General features: G+C 43.6%; 1 protein-coding gene across 2 annotated transcripts in view; it reads right to left on the bottom strand.

Annotated features, from left to right (window-relative positions):
* Nucleotides 1-11170: 11170 nt before the first annotated feature.
* The window catches only part of LOC132454974 (chemokine-like protein TAFA-2), a 22444-nt gene continuing 11629 nt past the window's right edge, over nucleotides 11171-21985 (bottom strand). Inside the window, exons 3-6 of one of the 2 annotated variants that reach the window (XM_060048625.1) lie at nucleotides 17745-17900; nucleotides 15767-15891; nucleotides 14851-14909; nucleotides 11171-12281 (exon numbers count right to left, since the gene is read on the bottom strand). In XM_060048625.1, coding sequence (XP_059904608.1) covers nucleotides 14880-14909; nucleotides 15767-15891; nucleotides 17745-17900 — 311 coding nt within the window. In that variant the 3' untranslated portion in view covers nucleotides 11171-12281; nucleotides 14851-14879. The remainder of the gene's footprint in view (nucleotides 12282-14850; nucleotides 14910-15766; nucleotides 15892-17744; nucleotides 17901-21985) is intronic. The other variant, XM_060048626.1, reaches the window with a different exon arrangement.

The raw sequence follows: 21985 nt of genomic DNA, 5'->3' as shown, positions 1-21985 counted from the left end.
GATTTTTCTCTTGGTGTGTGTGTGTGTGTGTGTGTGTGTGTGTGTGTGTGTGTGTGTGTGTGTGTGTGTGTGTGGTGTGTGTGTGTGTGTGTGTGTGTGTGTGTGTGTGTGTGTGTGTGTGTGCGAATGTGTGTGCTTCTACGTGTCCGTGTGTGTCTGTCTGTGCGTGTGAGCATGTCCATGTCCGTTTGTGCGTGTGTGTGTATGTGTGCGTGTGTGTGTATGTGTGCGTGTGCGTGTGCGTGTGTGTGTGTGTGTGTGTGTGTGTGTGTGCGTGTGAGTGAAAGTTCTACAGAGTTAGGTGCATTCCAGCAGCATTTCATTTCAGTCAATTCTTCAGCAAGTGTCAAATCCGACAATGGACAACATCTCAGCACTGAGTCGGAATAGATGGAAGTCCTGCAATCTTAGAAGAAAAATAATCCAACCTTCCTCTGGTGTTGGGAAAACAAACTGGACAGACAGCGTGCTAACTGACACACACACACAGGCCGGCAGAGAGACAGACAGACGGGCCAATTGAAGTACGGTTCAACTTCGCGCTACTGATGCTCACGTCGCTACTGGTCTTTCATTCCGTCAGTGGGTGTCTGCTTCCGTGTAACAGACACTAAATAGACACATGTAATTAAGAAGCTGGTTTCAGATTACGTTCACTTGGGATCAAACCCAGTACGTCTTAACTGGGCGTACGACAGTGTGACCACTACACTGTGAATGGTGATTTGTAATGGATGCATTTATACAGCGCTTTTTCTAACCAGTGGCCACTCAAAGCACTTTGCAATATTGCTTAATATTCACCCATTCATGCACACATTCACGCGCCGACGGCGGTGTCAGCCTTGCAGGGGCGATAGGAGACGGATCGTTGGGAGCAGTTTGCGCCAGGTGTCTTGTTCAGGGACACCTCGACACGCAGTATAGGAGGAGCCGGGGATCGAACTAGCAACCTTCCGGTTACCAGTCAACCCCCTCTACCGCCTGCGCCACGGCCGCCCGCGATGCGCACTGCACCATGTGACCACAAGTATCCACCTGCGCACACATCGATGTGTTTCTTATTTCTGCGTGTTGTTCTCCTCGTGTTGAATTGCTGCGGTGATGCCATTACCAGTTCTGTGTTGGTACATTTCCGTTTGGTGCCGTACTGTATTATTATTCCTGCTGGGAAATTTAGCATTGGAGGTTCAAGTGAATTCAATCAAACGGGACGGATTGAGAAAGTGTGCGCAGCTCAGCAGCGGATAATTTATTTAGACACCTCTCGCAGGACCACCTCACCACAGTGCATCTGAGGATTCAGAGGAGCACGCCGGGGATGTTGCAACGCCAGCGCTCGCACGCCGCCCAGACGTAACCCGTTTTGTAAACATTATTAACATGCCTTTGTTCCCGCGTTGTGTGTGTGCGTTGTCCTATCATCTGTTGCAAGAACCAAAAACATCCAGCTTTTGTGCTCCCGAGGTTTGACAGACACGTCGTCGAAACCAACTCCTCGGAGAGAACCTCGGGCCGAGGCGAGCCTTCCTCCGCAGAGAAAAGTTTACCCGCGGCGTCTCCACCCAGATCATCCGCCTCTCACCCCCACCTCGTCCTGCAGCACGGAGCCCAGGGCACGTTGATGAAGACGTGACGGAGGAGGAGGAGGAGGAGGAGGAGGAGGAGGAGGGGTTGAAAGAACAAAAGGAACGAGGCAGAGCCCGATTGAGACGGAGGGATCGTCTGCGGGATTAGACCCGTCAATCCCTGCCTCCCCCTCCTCGTCTCCCCCATCTCCCCCTTCCTCCACCTAAATAAACCCCGGCTTCTAGAGGGGGGGGGGGGGGAGGGGGAGGCGAAAGTTGCAACGAACGCTGACGCTAGGAAACTTTGCTCGTCTGAGACCGGCGCTCTCGCCGTACGTGGCAGTTTACCCTAACACCCGCCACCCTTCCGTGACCTCCATCCCCCCCCTCAACCCCCCACCCCCCCCTCGCATCACAGGAGCTCCGGTGGCGGGGAGGAGGGCTTGAGAAAGGGGGTGGTGGTGGGGGGGGGGGGGATGGGGTTGGTGGGCGGGGTGGGTGTGGGAGAGAGTGGTGGATCTGGACCCACTGGAGAACTCGCGGTGAACCCTCGCTAGGCTTTGCGTCTCGCTCTTTCATCCGGGGTCACTGTCAGTGGAGGGTTTATCTTATAAAAGGCAGCTCTCAGATGAAGCCCAGGCCTGCGTGCCTGCAGCCAAACCCGCACAGGACCCCGGAACGAGCGTAACACGGGGGCCACGTGTCTGCAGCCTGCGGTACCTGGATGACTTCACACGAGAGCCACGGTGTCTTTAAAGGCACCCAGTGCAACTTTCGAGGCTTAAAAATAAACATTCAATTTCTAGTCTTTTTTACACGTAGTAAGTGTCAATAACTCCATACCATTACATACCGACATTCAAGCAGCAAAGATGAGACGTTGTTGTGTGGTGAGAACTGATACAAAATCGATAACAACAACAATGCCGCCATTTTCTTTATTTTTTGTAACCTACAATAAATAAAGCAGGCTTCCAGTCAATGGAAAAATGGCTTCTCCCCACCGGCGATTGTTGTTGTTTACGATTTTCTATCAGTTCTCACCACACAACGACGTCTCATCTTTGCTCCTTGAATGTCGATATGTAATGGTATGGAGTTATTGAAACTTACTACGTGTAAAAAAGACTAGAAATTGAATGTTTATTTTTCATTGAATGTTTACATAAAGTTGCACTGGGTGCCTTTAATACGTACGGGCAGGCGTACTTTGTACATACGTGCATGCATACATGTATACACACATGCATACATACATACATACATACATACATACATACATACATACATACATACATACATTTACGTATTCACACATTCATACATACATGCATACACGTCAACACACGTACATGCATGCATACAAATAAACACAAATACATACATGCATGCACATAAACACACGTATATACATACATGCATACACGTACACACACAGACACATACATACGTGCATACACATAAACACACATAAACATACAGGCATTCGTACATGGGTGTATTTCCTGATGCAGTGAAGCGTAATAATAATAATTTCCCGGCCATCTGGGCGAGTTCAAAAGGTGATGAAATTGGTTCGCAATAAAGGCAGGAAACGAGGGGAGAGGAGTGACCCTAGCGGGGGGGGGGGGGGGGGGGGGGGGGAGGTAGGGGGTGGGGGGGGGGGGGTTTGCGGGGGCGTGTCTCGCACAGAGACACAATATTCTCATGAGGCAGATAAAGCCGCTGTCGGTGAAAACAACAAAGATGACAAACCCGACAAAGGCACCGGCCTCATCGCTATCTCCCACCCCCCCCCCCCCCCCCCTCCCCCCGCGCTCTGATGCGCCGCGAGAAATAAAGAAATCTGACAGTTATTAAAATGACTCGCTATTCAACAAAAAAAATAACACGTTATTCCATCACTTGTGGCGCTCTGTGGTGATTGTCGACGCTCGGCGGCACATTGTGCGTCGCGCGGCTATTGTCGCTAGCGAGCTCGACGGGACGACCCGGACAATGAAACACATAACACAATGGTCGCACAATGCACACACAATGGTTGGTGCAAATGGCTATTAGCGACACGGTCGTGGCGGACGCGCCGGCCCTCTCTGCTCGGCTGGACTGGGACGGACAGGTGTGGGTGGTTAGCACCCCCTGCGCGCTAATAGCGCCCACCGCTAACCATTTGTTTTCCTTTGTAGCCTCGGGGATGTAATGTTCACTTTGGGAGCTAATCTTCCAGCGCCATTGCTGAGGAAATTAGGCGCAACATTAGCATGATAATAGACGACACCGTGTCACTCAGCGCCGACAATGAAAGACAGCTTTGACGAACGGAATGGTTTTTTTTTCCTGCCTCGTCGTAACCCATAAAGATGTTATTCATTCTCGGAGGATGCATCTGTGTTCCTCTGGTGTCTGCGTGTTCCTTTGATTCTATTCAGATACATCTGAGGAAACGAAAATCCACCGGGAGCCCCCCCCCCATCCGTTTTTTATTTTTCGTTTTTTCTGAGGGGGTGAATTTGTTTTGGTAAAATTGTATTTAAGTGTGACAGAGAAGCAGCTTGATGCTAACGGTTATCTCATGCTAATAAGATGCTAATTCGTGGCGCGTCGCGGTTTTGTTCCGTCAAGCAGTTTTGGGAGCGTCTTAATTTAGAGCCTGCAATTCAAATGATTTCCACCCACATTAGAACAAGAGCTTGAGAACATACATTTCTTGTCATGTATTGACCGCGAGTGACTTTGAGTTGTAAGAAATTGCCTCCCTCGTATTTTTTCTTTTTTTTTGTCTCTGGCACATCAGCCCTGGTTGCGTTATCCAACTCTTTAACAAGGTTTTGAATTAGAAATTAAACCGCCACGCTTGTCCTGGCATCAATAACTAATAGAGCAATTATAAAGCAATTCCCCATGAAACCCACTCAGAGCTGCTCCTTTCCATCCTTGGTGGACTACCATGGAGGCCACAAGAAGCCGGCTTGTTCCTCTGCCCTTTTGCGACGCATCGATGAAAAATCTTCAGCCCCTCGGGTTACAAAGACTATGGTGCCTTACTCGAGAGCTTCGTTCTCCATGTTGTTTGACCATGGGTTGGTTTTCAGTGTGAGCTCTTGAATAAGGTGCTCTTATCCTATCTATCTTTTTTGCATACGGGGCATGGGTTCAGGCGCGTATCAGACGCGGGGGATGAGTACGATGCATCCCCCTCACTTCTATTGGAAGGCCATTCCATCCCCTCCACTTTTGTTCGTCAAATCCTCACAAAAATCAGCTTTTCTAATAAAAAATAGTAAACGTTCGCCTGTTGTATGCAATTTAAAATGGTTGCTATGATTGCATCCCTCTGTATCAAATTATCACTCTGTAAATCCTAGCGCTACAATTGACGTTACGTAGACTAAACAGCTTGCGCAGCCTGCAGAAAGCGCTGGCAGCGGTGCTCCCGAGACCCGACTGCCTGAGAGCTCAGCACGGTGACCGCGGTCATTCAAGCAGTTTCTCACAGATTGCTGTGCGAAACTGTTCGTGCTGCATACTGACTTGACGCCTTCAATGAAAAGGTAGAATTGAATCACTGTTTTAGATCAGCATCATTCACTGCCTGTAATGAAGGCAACATTTTCAGGCATATTAAGCATTAAAGCGATTAAGCGATTAATTATTAATCATTAATAGATGCAAGGTTCATGGCTCTCTATTCAAGAGCTAGTTACCTCCTAGCATATCTAGTATCCTGTTACTTAGAATTATATCAGACACGTTTTATTTTCAGTTACTGTATAATCAGTAAGACCACACCATAAACACAGAAGCCCAACATTATACATAGATCATAGATAGGTCTCAGCATGAAATGGAGAACATTTGAAGTTGAACTTGACCACTGGTTTGACAGCCTGCTGAGGAACATACATCACTGCATAATAACATCACTACATACAAGTAACAAATGCTCTAGCCAAATGTCATTAGAGCTACAGTTATTGAACATTCATGCAACAGCCTCAAGTGGCTTTACAAATGTGATTTGTCTCTGCTCATTATGACAAACTAATTGTTCTGCAATCATTTTCCTGTCCAACAGATCCAGCTTGTGCTTTTGAACATAACACACGGTTACGCTGTTGAGACATGTTTGTGTCATTGTACTTCGCATCCATGTTTTCAGCCTTCAGAGGCTGCTGAAGCTCCTTTCAGCTTTATCACACAGTGTGTGTGTGTGTGTGTGTGTGTGTGTGTGTGTGTGTGTGTGTGTGTGTGTGTGTGTGTGTGTGTGTATCAAACAAACACACAATGAGTCATACACACACACACACACACACAGTGTATTTGCTCGCATTTCTTCAATTTTGTAGGCCTAGATGTATGTAAAAGTTCATATAATTGATCATCGCTATTTGGAATGATTATTTCTTCGCCTATTCCAGAACACCCCCACTTTTGGAAAGCTTGATACGCCCCGGCATGGGTTAACCCAGCGATTGTTAGTGCTTGGCACTTGGTTCTATAAACATGTTATATTGTTGTGAGTTATATTGTTGTTTCTCTATCTTCGGACATTTGTATTTATTGTAAGTTGCTCTGGATAAAATCGTCTGCTAAATGCCCTAAATGTAAATGTATGTGCTGCAAGTTCAAAATCCAAACGGTGATCCTGGTAGTTCTGGTGGGATCGGCCCATCAGGTAGATGGGATTGAGATTGAGTGGGCTTCCAATTCCAGTTCATTTCTTGTGTTGTGTTCTGTTTGACTTCCAGCTGTGGGACGACACTGTTGTCCCTTGTCTTGTGTACTCAGCTGTGCACTCTAGTCGTGTCATACAACTGCCACCCGACTCAGCCTAAGAGCCGGTGAGCAACGGCGCCAAAATCATGCTCCAGAGACCCCTACTTCTTTCCTAGGTCCCAGTGTTGTGCGACAGAACGCCGAGGACAGAAACCGCTCGGAGAAATCGATTGTCATCAGCCCTTGGTCACGCAAAAAACACCTTTAATGGAGTATGAGAGTCCTGGTGTTAAATTCGAGGCTGGGATGGTATGGAGGTATGTATTCACTGTTTGTACTACCGTAGATACTTTGGTGTGGAGAAATACTTTACCTAAAGTGAAGTCAGATTCATGTTATTAATGGGCAGGTAGGAGATCTATAGGCATCTTGCCCAAAGCTGCAGAGTAAACAGTAACGTTTTAGCTGGAAATCAAACACCCTAATAACCACTATCTCTCTGTGTATGTGTGTGCACTGTGCACCACAACTGCTAAAGCCCTTCTCATGGGCCTTCGACGAGTGTCAGGATGTCATGGTGATCGCAACGAGTAGCAGGCACGCACACACGCAAAGAGACACACACACATACAGACACACATACCCGTACAGACAAACACAGGGAGACACACACAGGTTGAGACACACACACACGTAGAGACACACACACACACACACACACACACGTAGAGACACAAATACACAGGTACAGAGACAAACACACGGACACATGTACAGAGACACACACAGACACACGTACACACACACACACATACACCGGCTTTATGAGGTATGTTTCACAGACTGTGGGGAGCAAGCGGGTCAACCGTGATCCATCGCGCGGCTAATTAAGAGATCCAGTCTTCCATTTTGTTTTTTCTGTCAAGTGCAATGGAGCACATTCCGCCGCACGCGCCTTCCCCCCCGCTGCGCCGACGATCGATTCCTCGCGCGCACTCGCATCATGATAATAATCGTCAAGCATTACTCGAGACTGAGTGTAGTGTAGTAACGTTAACGTTAGAAAAAAGTGTGCGTGTGTGGGTGAGCCATTGGTCGTGAGTTCGCAACAGGTGTGCGTGGGATCACATATTTAACCCGTTTGGCGGGAGAGCCACACGTTGCTTATTGGCTGCCTGGTTGCCGCGGTGACATCGACGCATGCGCCGGCAGCACCGCGCTCGTTCGAAAAAGGTTTGTTTGGGAAGATGACTTAAGTCTTAACCTGGGCTCCTCCGGTCTCCACACCCGTGTTGTCATAGCAACCGCCAATGCCGTTGCTCCGAGGCGTTTCATGGGAATTTACATTGCGTGGGCGGAGGTTTCATTTTGTTTTCGGGGGTTATTATTATCATTGCTTGCCTAGGCCGCCCGTCATGTTATTAAAGTGTAATTGGTTCTGACACTGTGTGTTAAAGGGTGAGTATTAACAAGTCAATTATCCGTCACTTGTTACAAGGGAGTTTTTGGGACTAAACATTTCAGTTTCAAAAGGGTGGTGAACAAAGTCATTATAGTTTTATTAATTTGTGGAATTCAAACTGAGATATAATTATGATTTTAAATCTGACAATGACTTTGTCAGTGAAATTTTTTTCTGGTATTACTTAGTTGTGAACCCGTGTGGGGTTTCTAACATGGGTTTCTAAGTACCCCCCAACCCTACCCTGTTTCGTGTTTTGGCTTGCTCTGCGAAATATTGGGATTGTTCGCTGGGATCCAGTCCGGACTGGACGAAGTGAGAAACATTTGACAGCAGGTCTGTAGCATATACATTCTACTGTTGTGAAAAATGAAAATAAATGTCTCCCATGTAATGATAGAATTACAATTTTCGATAAACGACCCTTTTCATCAACATGTTTATACTTTCAAGATATTACAATTTTATGTTAATTAGTGTGGCCACGTGCTGCTGCAAGATGTGCTAGCTAGCTAACGCTTGCTAATGAAAGTTCGGTTCAGTTTACAAGTAAATGAAAATATATAAAATATATAATCTATATATGATTTTATTATATCTTCCTATGCTATATATATCTCCTTAATTTACATGAATACATAATATAGAGGCATAGAGCAATGACAATGCTGTTGCATTGTCATTCGTTTTGTATCATCATTTACCTGATGTGTGTTGGATTCCAGTCTTATGAGTACAGACCATGAACATTTTATTGTGTATTTCTGAGAGGGGGAAAATGATATCTTGTATTATTTTTATAGACCAGTGATTTGTGTGGCTGTGACCGTGGCTCCCGACTCCCCACGCATCACTGTGTTGATGTCTCATGACAGGTATGTCTCTTTGCATTCTGCTTTTACCTCTTACACTATGGTAATAATGAGTCTGAGCAAAACTTTTCTGAGAGCAGACTGGTTTGTTTTGCTGTGACCGTCCTGTCAGCTCAGCTATATTTATTACTGTGTTGATATCATGGTGAAGTGTGCAAAAAATGTGACGCACAATGTTTGACTTTCAAACACAAACTCTGGAAAGGGTTCCCAAACATGTGTATCAATAACATGTATTAATATTGCCTCCTGCTCATTATCACCACATTGGCCATTTCACAATGTTTTTTAATGTGTGTCTATACATGGGATGGATTGATGTCAACCTGACGTGAATATGCGTCATCTATTGACCCATATTACATTTTTAAAAATAATAATAATGATGGCATGATTCTGTGGTTATATCATGCAGACACATGGTATTCACAAGCAAGTCAAAACAACATGGAAAGAAAAGAAAAAAAAAAAAAATTGTGAGAAATAACAAGTCCAACCGACTAATTACCGGAAACAGAAGGATTGATTAATTTACTACATTCAGTCATGGGATTTTCAAATGGTTGTATTAAGGTCCATTAAAATAGTTACTGTACTATATCCGCTGAATTGTGTTAAATGACCCCAATCATTGTGTTGACTCAGAAGACTCCACACCTTTCCTGGGTGTGGAGTCTTCTGGTTGCGAAGACACAGCATCATTAACACATTGTCTGCATTAACAAACCAGCTGAGACTGGATTGAGGGACGAAGGTACTTTAGAAAGAAGATAGATTGAGGATAGATGGATGAGATACTGTACAAAGAGGATAGATTGATGATAGGTGGAGAGATACTGTACAAAGAAGATGGACTTACAGACAGACAGATAGATCTATGATAGACAAACAAGATACTTTAGATAGAGGATTAGAGGATAGATGGCCAGACTTACAGACAGACAGATAGATCTACGATAGACAAATGAATGGGGATAATGTAGATAGAGGATGAGAGGACTGAAGGACGGAAGGACAGATGGATAAATTAGATGGATAAATGAACGGAAAAACTTCAGATAGGGAATGGATTGAAGGACAGACAGACGGACAGATAGATAAATGAGATGGATAAATGAACGGAGATACTTCAGATAGGGAATGGGTGGAATGACAGACGGACGCACAGATAGATAAATGAGATGGATAAATGAATTGCAAGGATGACAGAGAGTAGCGCATGCCATGTCCTTAAACTCGCCCTAACTCCAGCTGCTCCGCCATAATTTCCCAGAAGAGGAACGTTCAAACTTGAGAGACACCGGGAGGGAGATAAAATGGGCAGGAAAAAGCCAGGCCTGAACTGTAATTTTACCTCTTTTTCCCCTTCTCTCCTGTAACGATAATTTAGGCTCTTAATGGAATCACGGTATTATGTATAGCCACTTCCCTTTATGACAGGAGTGCTAGGGTTTCTAATAAGGAGATATCCAGCGGGGCAATAGACTAAATTTCCCTTTGGGCTCTTGAAATAAATCTGCACATCTTTGGTGCATATAAAGGTCTACTTTCTACGGATTTTCCTGGGCTTTCAGTGGTTTGGGGCAGCGGGGCGGGAGAAAATTACAGTTAACTATGCATCAGGCAGCGTCCATTGGAGTTCTTCACACACACACACACACACACACGCACGCACGCACGCAGAAGCACACGCACGCGCACACACGCAGACACACACAGACAGAAGACAGACACGCATGCACACACACACAAACCCACACGCACATACGCATGCGCACGCAACCCCACACACACACACACACACACACACAGCTGCACACACACACACACACACACACACACACACACACACACACACACACACACACACACACACACACACACACACACACACACACACACACACACACACAAACTCTTCATGCTTCTCCGAAAAGCAGTACATGTCTTCAGAAGTTTAGCTTTCAGAAGCTGCAGAATCACGTTTCAACCCAAACCCAAACTCAGAACAGAACCCAGAGGAATGTGAGGGGGCACTCCCTGCGGAGCTCCCTGCCAACATTAATATTCCACCGCTAAAATGTCATTGCATGCCGTGCCGAGGATCAGGGGATGAATCTTAACCCCTCACTGATTATTGCCCTTGAATAGCTTTTTGTTTTTTAATTAGATCGCTCGATCGGATTCCCCTCTTTAACCAATGACGATGCATTGGTCAAATCTGACTTGTACATTGTTGTGCCATATTAACCTGCTTCTTTTGGAAGCTATAATCTCATTTAAACCTCGATATTGAACTGATTTCTAAGATAGATTTAAACTAGAGGGTGCATTTTGACTATGTTTCTATTTGTCTTGGTAATCTCTGTCTGTGCTATATATGGCTGTAGTGTAAAGCACAGTTTATTGCCTCTGTGTATAGCTACACATAAACTCACCTTGGCTTGAAGTGTTCAGGCATCCAAACAAAGGGAATTCAATAGTAAATTGAGAAAAAAACTAAATAATAATCAAAAGCCATACAACAGCAATACTCTTTGAATGCCAGTCCATTTTGATACACAACCATACTTTATTGTTTGAGAAGGATGTCACTCGCACAGACACAGGAAGTGACAGCAATATATACTGGAAGGAAAAACAAAACAAAGTAAAAGCACCACAAGCTTGAATTGTCCCTAAAAATAGATATATTTTTAAATGACATCCAAAGCCCCCCCAACACACAATTACCTGTCCCATATTGAGGTGAGCATTAACTGAATTTTATTTAATTTACAGCAAGGCATTGGTCTCAACACTCGGACATTATATGACAAAGTTATTGGGCAGAATGAGCAGGAACTGATTAATTAACTGGGGTTAGCGTTAAGCTGTATAAACTCAAATGTCGGCGCATGGAACCTTGTACCATACAGTGTACAAGTATATTACAAAATGGTACAATTGCACTACTGAAATTAATTACTGTATATATATCTTCTGTGGGTATGTATAATAATTATCATGACCAAAGCTTAGGATCTGTTTATTTATGATTTACTCTCTAATCAGTTGGTTTATTTTGTGATCGATAGCTCTGGGAGAATAGACCATAGATCGAGATCCAACTGTAACTAACATTTAGGCTTACAGGGCTTTGTGAGTAATACAGTTCAAATGTATGATAAGATGTGACTCATTATATTTTCATCACTTTTAAACAATCGAAATCTCATTTTGTTTGTGGTATCTCATACAGTCCAACCAAGGATAAATGCATCATGGAGGTCATTTTTTATATTCTGCACCCTGGTTGTGTTTTTAAAAAAGGAAATATATTACTCTATAAATTAACATATAGGCAAAAGTCACCATTGTATATAACTACAAGCAGTACAATACAAGAGGATTAAAAGAGGTCCTATTGTCCGTAGTGGCGATTGTTATATGCTCTTTCGAAAGGAAAGCCTCGGTCGACTAAATAATCAGTGTAGTATCGGGTTAATCCATTTTTTCCCGGCTCAGCTCAGACGTCGACTGGTGGTTTCAGTTAAATAATTCAAAGTTTTTTTTTTATAGGGAGTAACTGTAGTCCCAAAATGAGAGCAAACTCTCTATTGGATGAAATGTCCTTGCCCCCATCTGTAGTCCTGCGTTTGTTGAAGATGCCTTCGATTTCATCTGAAGAAATAAAAAAAATAGAAATTAGTCAATACAATAAAAGAAACATTATTCATTCAAGGAATTATTTTGAAACCTACAACCATGAACATGTTATTTACACAAACAATTAAGTACTAATAACAGACTGAGCATCGTTTCAAGTAATTATGTTCGGATGAGAAGCATTCATCATTCTTTCCTCAAATGAAAAAACACAACTATTATTTTATCGTCAATTTATTTAAGTTTATTATTTCGATGTGGTACTAAAGTCGTGATACACTTCTGGAATGCGTTTTTCACGCAGAAAATCAAATGATTAATCAAAGAAAATCAAGGGTATGGTTTTCGGTGGCCAAACAAAAGAAGCTCAGATACCAACCAAATTACTTTCTGTCGGTATGGCTGCACTGCTCAAAACCCTAGCCGTTCACTCTCCTTGACTCCAGCACGACTCGTACAGCAACAATAGGTAAAATAATCAAGTTTGGGAAAGCGCACAGAGGTGTTCATGTAAAAAAATAATTATATTCCTTTTGTAGTCCCTCACATCTAATTCAATTTGAACCGTGTGGCTTTTTTTTTGCAGCATTTCATATATTTTTATCCAATAATGTTTTACTTACTTCCACTGTCATTTTATGAAGGTACTCATTGTTAAATTCTGTTTTTTCTATTTAATGCTACTAAATGGACTGATGCCTCACACTATAGATTCCAATAAAGAAATGGGTGTTTGTCCACAGTAATAATAGACAACTAAATGGAAGAGATTTGAAATATGCTAATTCAACTTATGATAAAATCACAGAATAAGCAGTGCTGTTGCACTTGCTGAAAGTGCTGACGAAAGGATTACTGTACAAAGAAAAACTTTAGCGACCATTTTACAAAAACAACAAAAAGTAGTTTAAATGCGTGACTGGGGAATTGCACCGCGGGACATCTACCACTGAATAAATATGGAAATATTGTGTATTTCAATAAGTCATGTAGGACTAGAGGAAAAACACTGGAGAAGGCCAACTTGCTACACAAGCTACCGCTGTTTGTTCACTGTGATAAACGGGCGAGGGGAAGTGCTAGCCTCATCCCACAAATGGTGGTTTCCCTCTCGGCGCGTTTAAAGCTGACAGGCACCACGGATCTCTGCCGGAGATTAAATTGCCCGTCCTGAAGCTCCCTCTCGCTGATTGACAGCTTCTCGGCTCGACATGTTCTGTAGAAAAGCAGAGAGGCAGGCGTGTACCCCCCAACCACCTCCCCCCCCCGCCCACCGACAACAACGTCCACTAGCTACCCGAGCGCTCTTCTAGCTAGCCCAACGCCTCGCCAAGCTAGCTCGAGGGGGGTTTGACAGACCGACATGAGGACAGCTGGCTATCAAGTGGAAACTTGTCACCCGTCAACACTGAACTTTGGCGGAGGGTGAGCCGCGAGGAGAGCTCAGCAGAACGGGTGGACCTGCTCGTTGGTTTCGTTCACACACAGAGGGATTTGACACCGAACAGAACACAGCCAGAGTGGAGGAAAAAATGCTAGGCGGCACAAAATATAAATCATCTTCTATTGCATTAAGCAACACACAAAGGCAACACACACACACACACAGGCGCGCTCTCAGGCAAAACAGTTCAAGCCGGCTTCGGCAAACTTTATATTGGAGCTGCTCCATAATCATATAAAAGAAGCAGTGGTATACACAGATTAAGGTTGTTGCACCACTTTGCATACATTTAGACCGAAGGCGTGGGCCTTGATACAGCGCCCACCCTCTCCGCCCCCTCCGCTTTACAGTGTCATTTACATTCTGAGCTGTCACTGTGATTAATGTAGTGCTAATTTGAGAATAATTCATTGCGAAGAAACACAAAGAGCAGAGATGCCATTTGAGAGCATTGGGAGGCGCGCGGGGAGGAAGGGAGGGAATTCTGAGTGGGATTTTTCTAGAGACACTTGCTTGTTGTGCTACAGTGAAATCATAACACTAACAAAAGGGGAATCTGATTGTCCTTCTTGTATGTGTTGCCTTTGTCACCTATGCCTGTTTTAATCTTCTCTTCGAAATTCAGAGCTACAACTTAGAGTTTATGTATTTGGGTATTCATTTGAGGTCATGTCATTAACTTTGTGGGATTGGATGAATCTATGTTGTGTTTGTTTTTGAACTACCGAAATATGAGTCAAGATGTTACATGATGCATGTTCTGGAATTTCAAAACCATGTATCATGTAACAAATTTAGTTTGAAATTCGACACATAGATAGGTTGATTTATACTTGGGAGTGTCTGCATCTGTGAGATGAGCGATAGTTCTTATAGATTCTTCTGCTCCTTGTACCGGGCATTTGATATATATATATATATATATATATATATATATATATATATATATATAATATAAGTCAACTTGACAGCAATAATTAATGTTGCGGCATACGTGAAAATTCAATGATTCCTTATTCTTATTAATCATACATTTGTTATAATGTTATTTATATTAAGTGACCAATGAAAATAATGAGCCCTGACACGGACAACATTAAAATAATTCATAACGTAGAACAATTCAAACGTATTCATCACCTTGAACCGTGCTGCGTGTCGCCACAAGGTTACCATAGCTGGTCTCTGTCAGGCGATATCTTCCCCGATGAGTCACGACGAGGAAGATTAAGACGAAGAACAAGAGCAGAAAAAAAAAAGAAACACGTTTTAGATTTCATACACGGGCGAAATTAACACTTGCCTGAGGTCATTACGGTTGATCAATGTATCAATACACCAGCTCGAATGAAGAAGAAGAACGGAAAAACACTCAAATAAATAAATAACTGCCAAACACTAGGGCTACTGTCAAACCCTGTGGATCAATACATCGAGGCTCCAGCCCCCAGACCGGGCAGGTAGGAGGAGGAGGACATCTTTAATAATTAAGCACACACAGAGGGAGGCAGAGCTCAAGTCTAGGGGTCGTCATAACACAGGAAGGATGCAGGCATCGTGTTACCACGTTAAAAGCAAGCCGGGCCAGGGTGAGCAAATGGACAGTTTGGGCGCTCGAAATGGCCAGGCGGCGCCGAGGCGACATGCCGGCCCCTGGTTTATAGGTCCCTGGGGGCCCCGTGCTGTGACTGCAAACATGAGGCGTTTTAAAGTAATGGCAGGGAAGATAATAGTAACCAGAGACTCGAGCGTGTTGACCTTGGACCCACTGTGGCGCAGCATTAAACCCAACAAGTGGGGAACATGCTGCTAGCGACTGTAGCTAGTGACAGTTGGGTGAGGTCGGTTGGCTGGCTAGCTCACGACTGTAGATTGACTGTTGGGTGGCTAGCTAATTAGCTAGCGACAGTTGGGTGATAGTCGGTTGGCTGGCTAGCTCATGACTGTAGATTGACTGTTGGGTGGCTAGCTAATTAGCGAGCAACTGTTTGGCGGCAAGCTAGTTAGCAAATTTTGGAGGCAGGGTGGAGGGGGGGTGACTTCTACCCTAACTTACCTTGGTGGTTTTTATTTTGTTCCCCGTGGCACAGCTCCATCCCTTGAAGTCAGGGAGGACCTTGCACTCCTCCCCGTCCAGGCATGGGTGCATCTGACACCACCACTTCTGCTCCACTATGGAGGCTGAGAAGACACATAACCACCCCACATCACTTTAGGACAGCATGGAACGGCCCTCACTTTTCAAAGCATCTTACTTCTGGAAATCCATAAAACCATTGAGTTGCATTTTCCTGGTTCTAATCACTTCAATCAGAGTCTGTGCTTCAACGTGCAAGCAAGCTAGCTTGATGGTGGTGGGCGTGGTGATGGTGGTGGTGGTGGGGAGATGCGGTGCTGGCGTAGTTAATTGCGCCCGCTGGGAAAGCAGACAGGACGAGAAATCTCTTATTTGTCCACGCCACACCAACACAGTCAGTAGAATATACCAACATGGAAATCAAAAACCACACTGTGACGGCGATTACTTTGAATTTCGCTTTCATTTACTTCACACTTTTAGTCGGTTCATTTAATTGAGGACGCGCTTTAGGAAATGGGCCGAATATTTTACAGAGAAATTTGAGCAAGCATGGATTGTGTGTAATGTAAAAAAAAAAAATAGTGCCTGTTACAAAGCTCCACTCCCCATAATATTACAATATTGATTACAGATTGTCACAGATGACTTGGCACTTCCACACGGAAAAATTGATATAAATTATCAAAATTATAGGTTTTCGTGAAGGGCTCCCTATCATTTCAACACCCCCTTCATCGTCCAACAAATCAATATTCGCATGTCACCGTTGCTACTGATTAGGCTAAAGTGGTACACTAGGCCATCAAACATTTTTTAAGTGCTGTCCTTTGGAGGAGGAGGAGGAGGGAAGATCAAAGACTTTGTTAAGTGTGTTAAGGAAAATGAAAAGTACACAAATCTCTATTCGAGTGTCTTTTAAATATTATTATTAGATTATTAGATTAGAAACCATTCGATATTAGTTAGGTTTACTGGCCTTTTTGTGGGCTTCAGCTGCGATGGCGTGATTACATTTGTACCAATAGTGACACTTTTTTTTCGTTTTCAAAATCATTGCAGTCCTAATTGTCTTTTTGTGTGACAAGCTGTTTTTGAGGCGGATTCACCTTGACGGCAGATTGTCTCTCACAGATTAGCAGCAAGGTAAAATAGAGAATAATTAAAAGGTTAAGTGCTGCTCATTTTCCCTCTGTGATCACCCATGGAGTGCTTTAAAGGGGCCACTGGCACATCGCTCTAATTTGCAGAGAATGTCAATACCAAAATGTCAAGGAATAGGTCAGCTGGGATTGGGTCTGGACTTTAGCTAGATCCCCATACTTTTCAATCCAAATTGAAGTGGCTGTTTCTGCAGAGTTGCCGGCCGGAGGTATTAGCATGCTACGAGACACTCAGAGTCATGGACTTCAAAGTCGGCAGTAGGCGACATAAGTCAATCGATAGGTTGCTAAAAACTAAAGTATCTGGGAATTGATAGTGAACATTCCTTATGTTATACATAACAGCGATCTTAAACAATTTTTGATGCTATGTGGTGTCATACTCAACATTGAAATCATTGAACTCTAACAATCCTGAGAAACACAACAAACAGAAGAAATAGTAGGAAGAGAGACAGGGAGAGTACGTGGGTAAATTCAGTTGGAACGTACCATCAGCAGAGAAAATACGCATAAAAAAGGGGTTGGAACATACCATCAACAGAGAAAATACACATGAAGAAGCCGTTGGAACGTACCATCAACAATAAAAAATACACATAAAAATGCTGTTAGAACGTGCCATCAACATAAAGTACACAAAAAGCTGTTGGAACATTCCATCAACGGACAAAAATACACATAAAAGAGCAGTTGGAACATACCATCAACAGAGAAAATACTCTAAAGTATAAGCTGTGTGAACGTACCATCAACAGACAAAAATACACGTTAAAAAAGCTGTTGGAACGTACCATCCACACAGGAGGGGGCGGCTCTTGTGGTTCCCGCCACTTGGCCGGGGAAGCAGGAGCACTTGACGGTTTGCGAGCGCTCCTCGATCTTGTTCTTGTTACAGCAGCGGTGCAGCGCCACCACCTCGCACGTGCCGGTCCTGACAGTCGGTGCTGCTTGAAGAAACAAACAAGCAGAGTCGCGGGTGAATTCAGTTGCCCCTTGTACCGTAGATAACACTGCAGAGTCCTCACAGGGTCTGCTTGTTAGCCTGAGCTACGATTGAGGCTGTGATTTGACTTTTATTAGCAGTTAGTTATTTTTAAGTGGGTTCCTTTCTGTATAAAGTTGACGAGTTGACAGGTGAGTTTGGGGAATTGGGATTATAACTGTTACATTTTTTTTAGTTACTACTAAGAAGAAAATGAGTAAAATACGACAAAGATGTGTTATTGAGATTATTTTCATCTCACAAAAAATAAATGATAATAATCTTTCTGTGGTTATATTGCCCAAAGAATACTACCTGGATTCAGGCAAACAAAGAAAAAAAGACAGACACTCTCAGCAGTCACCACACAATAATCAGGACCAAAGCTGATCTACTTGGGATTGGATTGAAAGCTTCCCCACTCTCCTCTCCTACTCTATCCCCTGCTGCTTCCTAATTCTCCATCCGTTCACTTCATCTTTTTCTACTGCTCCGTCTGAATAATAACGCAACGGGGCCTCGCACACCGACACAAGAAGGGATACGTTACACAAATGGCAGGTGATAACATTTCCAGTGCTTCTCACGGGCGGAATTAGTCGCCGGCAAATGGTTAGCGTCGCAGCAGTCGGTGGGAGAGAGGGAGAAGGATTTCCAGATCATGCGCTTTTGTCTGAATTATTTAGGGACTGAGCTGCCAGATTCACTTTTAATTGCATGTGACATTTCCATGCGCTGCCCCACTGCGAATACCACTATTGGTAATGTAGTAAACACCAAATTAAAAGCTCTGCTTCCCTTCCTTCTGTTGATGCAGCATTTACAGTGCACAGCGCCGGTGACTAAATAACATTTAAATACATATTACACATTGGGCTGTATAGTAAGGTTGCATGCATTTGTTTATTTTTTAGCATCTCATAATTTGTTCGCCAAGGAAGTCTTTGCTATGGTTATTACTTTTGTTTTCAATTGATGTATACATTTGAGACATCGTGACATGAAAACTTGCTTGAGGTAATAGCCATCCTCATTAGCAGATGTTGTTTAGGGTCACAAAGTAAAAAAAAACACAAATAAATGGGCACATTTGTGGTAGACAGACTCACTGGATTTGTGGAACTGCGTTTTTGTAGAGCAGAGGTTGTTTCGCCAAAGTAAAAGTCCCTCCCAGTAGTTTGAGTCAACCATCTGGTTCAACTAATTAGCCCCAAGCCCAGAGGTATGACTAATGAGTGAAATATAAGCGTGCTCGCTACAAGAGCAGAGCAATATTACGTCGTGACTTTTACTTTCTAAAAGCCCAAATGAAATGCTCCCCCATTCGTGATTGACAAGAGTTTCCACATGAAAGACGTTGACGTGATATTAATCCTTGATTTGTTTTGTCATCCTATTGACGGGGTGTGCTCTCCAATATGTATAAATGATTTAGGTTCCTTTCTAGTGTGTGTGTTTGTTTGTATCTCTCACGCTTTTATTTTGACGAGAGATGCTTTACTTCATCAATAAGGTGTCAGCAATGTGTCAGTTGTGTGAAAACGTGTCAGTTAAACGTCAACAGAAAAAGCGATGCCATGTCTTTAGAGGAAAACTCAAGCAGTGTCTACTCCCCGATGTGTAGGGTTGGACTAAATCCTCTATAATTGGCATGTGCAGCGTTACGTACACATCTCAGTCAGTTTCATAATTGGGCCTTCATATAACACAGATAATGCGCAAATTTTAGGAAAACTATTAAGGCGTCTACGCAATTCACAAATCCCATTTCATACTCAGAATTGCCTGATACATGCAATTTAGCAATTTAAAAGACATGCACATCAATATATTATTATTACGTAATGGATTACGTTTACATCCATGTATTAAGGGGTATCTATGTCAAATTGTATGGACTGTATCCTGCTATTTTGGGATGAGCGCTCTGAATTTCTCCAAACATCTCTGTAGCAGGATTTGGTTCTTCTCCACAGGAGTCTTGCTGAAAAATCGAGTGCTAATCCATGCGTTTAGACCCAGTGTTGCATACATTACACGGGTAGAAGGACGGAAAGACTGACAGAGAAGGCAGGCAGGCAGGATCCACCTGACAGTTGGACACACAGAGAGACAGACAGAGAGACAGAGTGTAGCAACTAATTGGCAAGTGATCAAGCAGAAGTTCTGCAATCCAATACAGTAACTCTTCACAAGATGCTCCTCATAACAAGAACATGAAAGAGTCTGCAAAGTGTCACAAATTCTGCTTCGATTCATTCTTTGTTGAGATTATTTGGGGAACCGTCCAAAGGACATCCACACTGAGTTTTACATGATTATAACCATCTGGAGGACCTATCTGTTGTCAACCACATGACAACGATGGGAACCCCTTGGTTTGGAGGGCATGACTAAGAACTATAAATATTATGCCATGCAAAAAATGTCGGTTCGACCTGTTCCTCCTTATTAAGCGACTAAGAACTATAAATATTATGTCATACAAAAAGGTCTGTTCGACCTGTTCCTCCTTATTTAGCGACTAAGAACTATAAATATTATGTCACGCAAAAAAGGGCTGTTTCACCTGTTCCTCCTTAGTTCGTGACTAAGAACTATAAATATTATGTCATACAAAAAGATTGGTTTCCCCTGTTGAGTCAGCCTGGCAGTCTGACTCATCACTAAGGTAAGGAGAAACAGACCTTTTTTTTCAGATTGGTGGAAGGAGGAAGGAGAAACAGACCTTTTTTAAATTCGGAGGAAGGAGTATTAGACCTTTTTTAAGAACGGAGGAATGAGGAAGGAGAGACAGAACTACTTTAAGATTGGAGGAAGGTGGAAGGATAATCAGACCATTTTTAAGATTGGAGGAAGGAGGAAGGAGGAACAGACCTTTTTAAGATTGGAGAAACAGGAGGACAAGACCTTTTTTAAGATCGATCGAAGGAGGAGCAGGAGAATCAGACCTTTTTTTTTTACGATTTGTAATACTTTTTAAGATCGTCTCGTCCTACTCCTCACAGCGAGCAGTGTTCGATTCCTCCCTGCCATGATAACGCAATATGCCATCCCTTTTCCCTCTCGTCTCTGTTCACTGTCCCGTCCATCAGGGCACATGAAGAAAACTAAATTTGTATTTGAGGGAAGGAACAGTTCATTCTCCTCGCAGTATAACCAGGGGTACAAAGCACACGTTTGTGTGGTTCATTTTCAAAGGCGAGGCGGCGACGGCCGGGGAGAGACTCGTTTCCCCGGTTATTTGTTATTCCCGGCACGCCAGATGATTAAGTTCAGAATTGCCGCCGTCGCCTGGGCAGAGACAAATCGATTATCATTGGGGCACAGTACTTAGTAATTAGCGAAAGATTCCCCGCCATCTGTATTAATCTCTGTGTTTATTATGGCCGTGGTGCGGCGGCTCCAGATGGCGGGATAATAAATATGAGCTTCTGATGCTACGGGGAATATTTCCGTTGTGGTCGTTTCAAAGAGCGCACAGAGCCGTTATGGATTGATATTCACACGGATCCATTCATTCATATCTGTGTCAATCCATAATGGGTTCATTCATTCATTAGATCATCCGTTCATTAACCCATTGAACCGACCGCCACACAATTAGGAACGCAAAACCAGCGCTTTTTCGTCTCGTCCAATTCAAACCCCAGTCCAGGATCAAGAGCCCCACTGCTGTCGCCCGAGGTTTGCCCAATTATGAACACAACATTTCAGTGGTTGTTTTGGGGCCATTGTTTCAAGAGAGGTTATGTCGACAGTCTAAGGGTTGACACATTGACTCCAATTCACTGTCCCTGTCTGCTGCGGGCTGCTCCCGCCATGGCCTTTACACAAGGGCCAGGCCACCCACTAATGATTCCTCTACTACTGCAGTGTCCACTGTTTACACGGCGAAAAACAAAGAGAGGGACAGCACAGCACTCCTGTGTGTTTCGATTACCGATTTAATCATTTAAAATACGCTTTTATCAAACGTGACTTGGATCATAATAACACATTCGTCATAAATAAGCAGGCAGGGGTTTGGATTTTTGCTCAAAGATGCCT

Source organism: Gadus macrocephalus, chromosome 4 (genome assembly GCF_031168955.1).
Source record: "Gadus macrocephalus chromosome 4, ASM3116895v1".
Taxonomy (NCBI): Eukaryota; Metazoa; Chordata; class Actinopteri; order Gadiformes; family Gadidae; genus Gadus; species Gadus macrocephalus.
The sequence above is the reverse complement of the archived record's forward strand: the minus strand, read 5'-3'. Positions and strand labels throughout refer to the sequence as shown.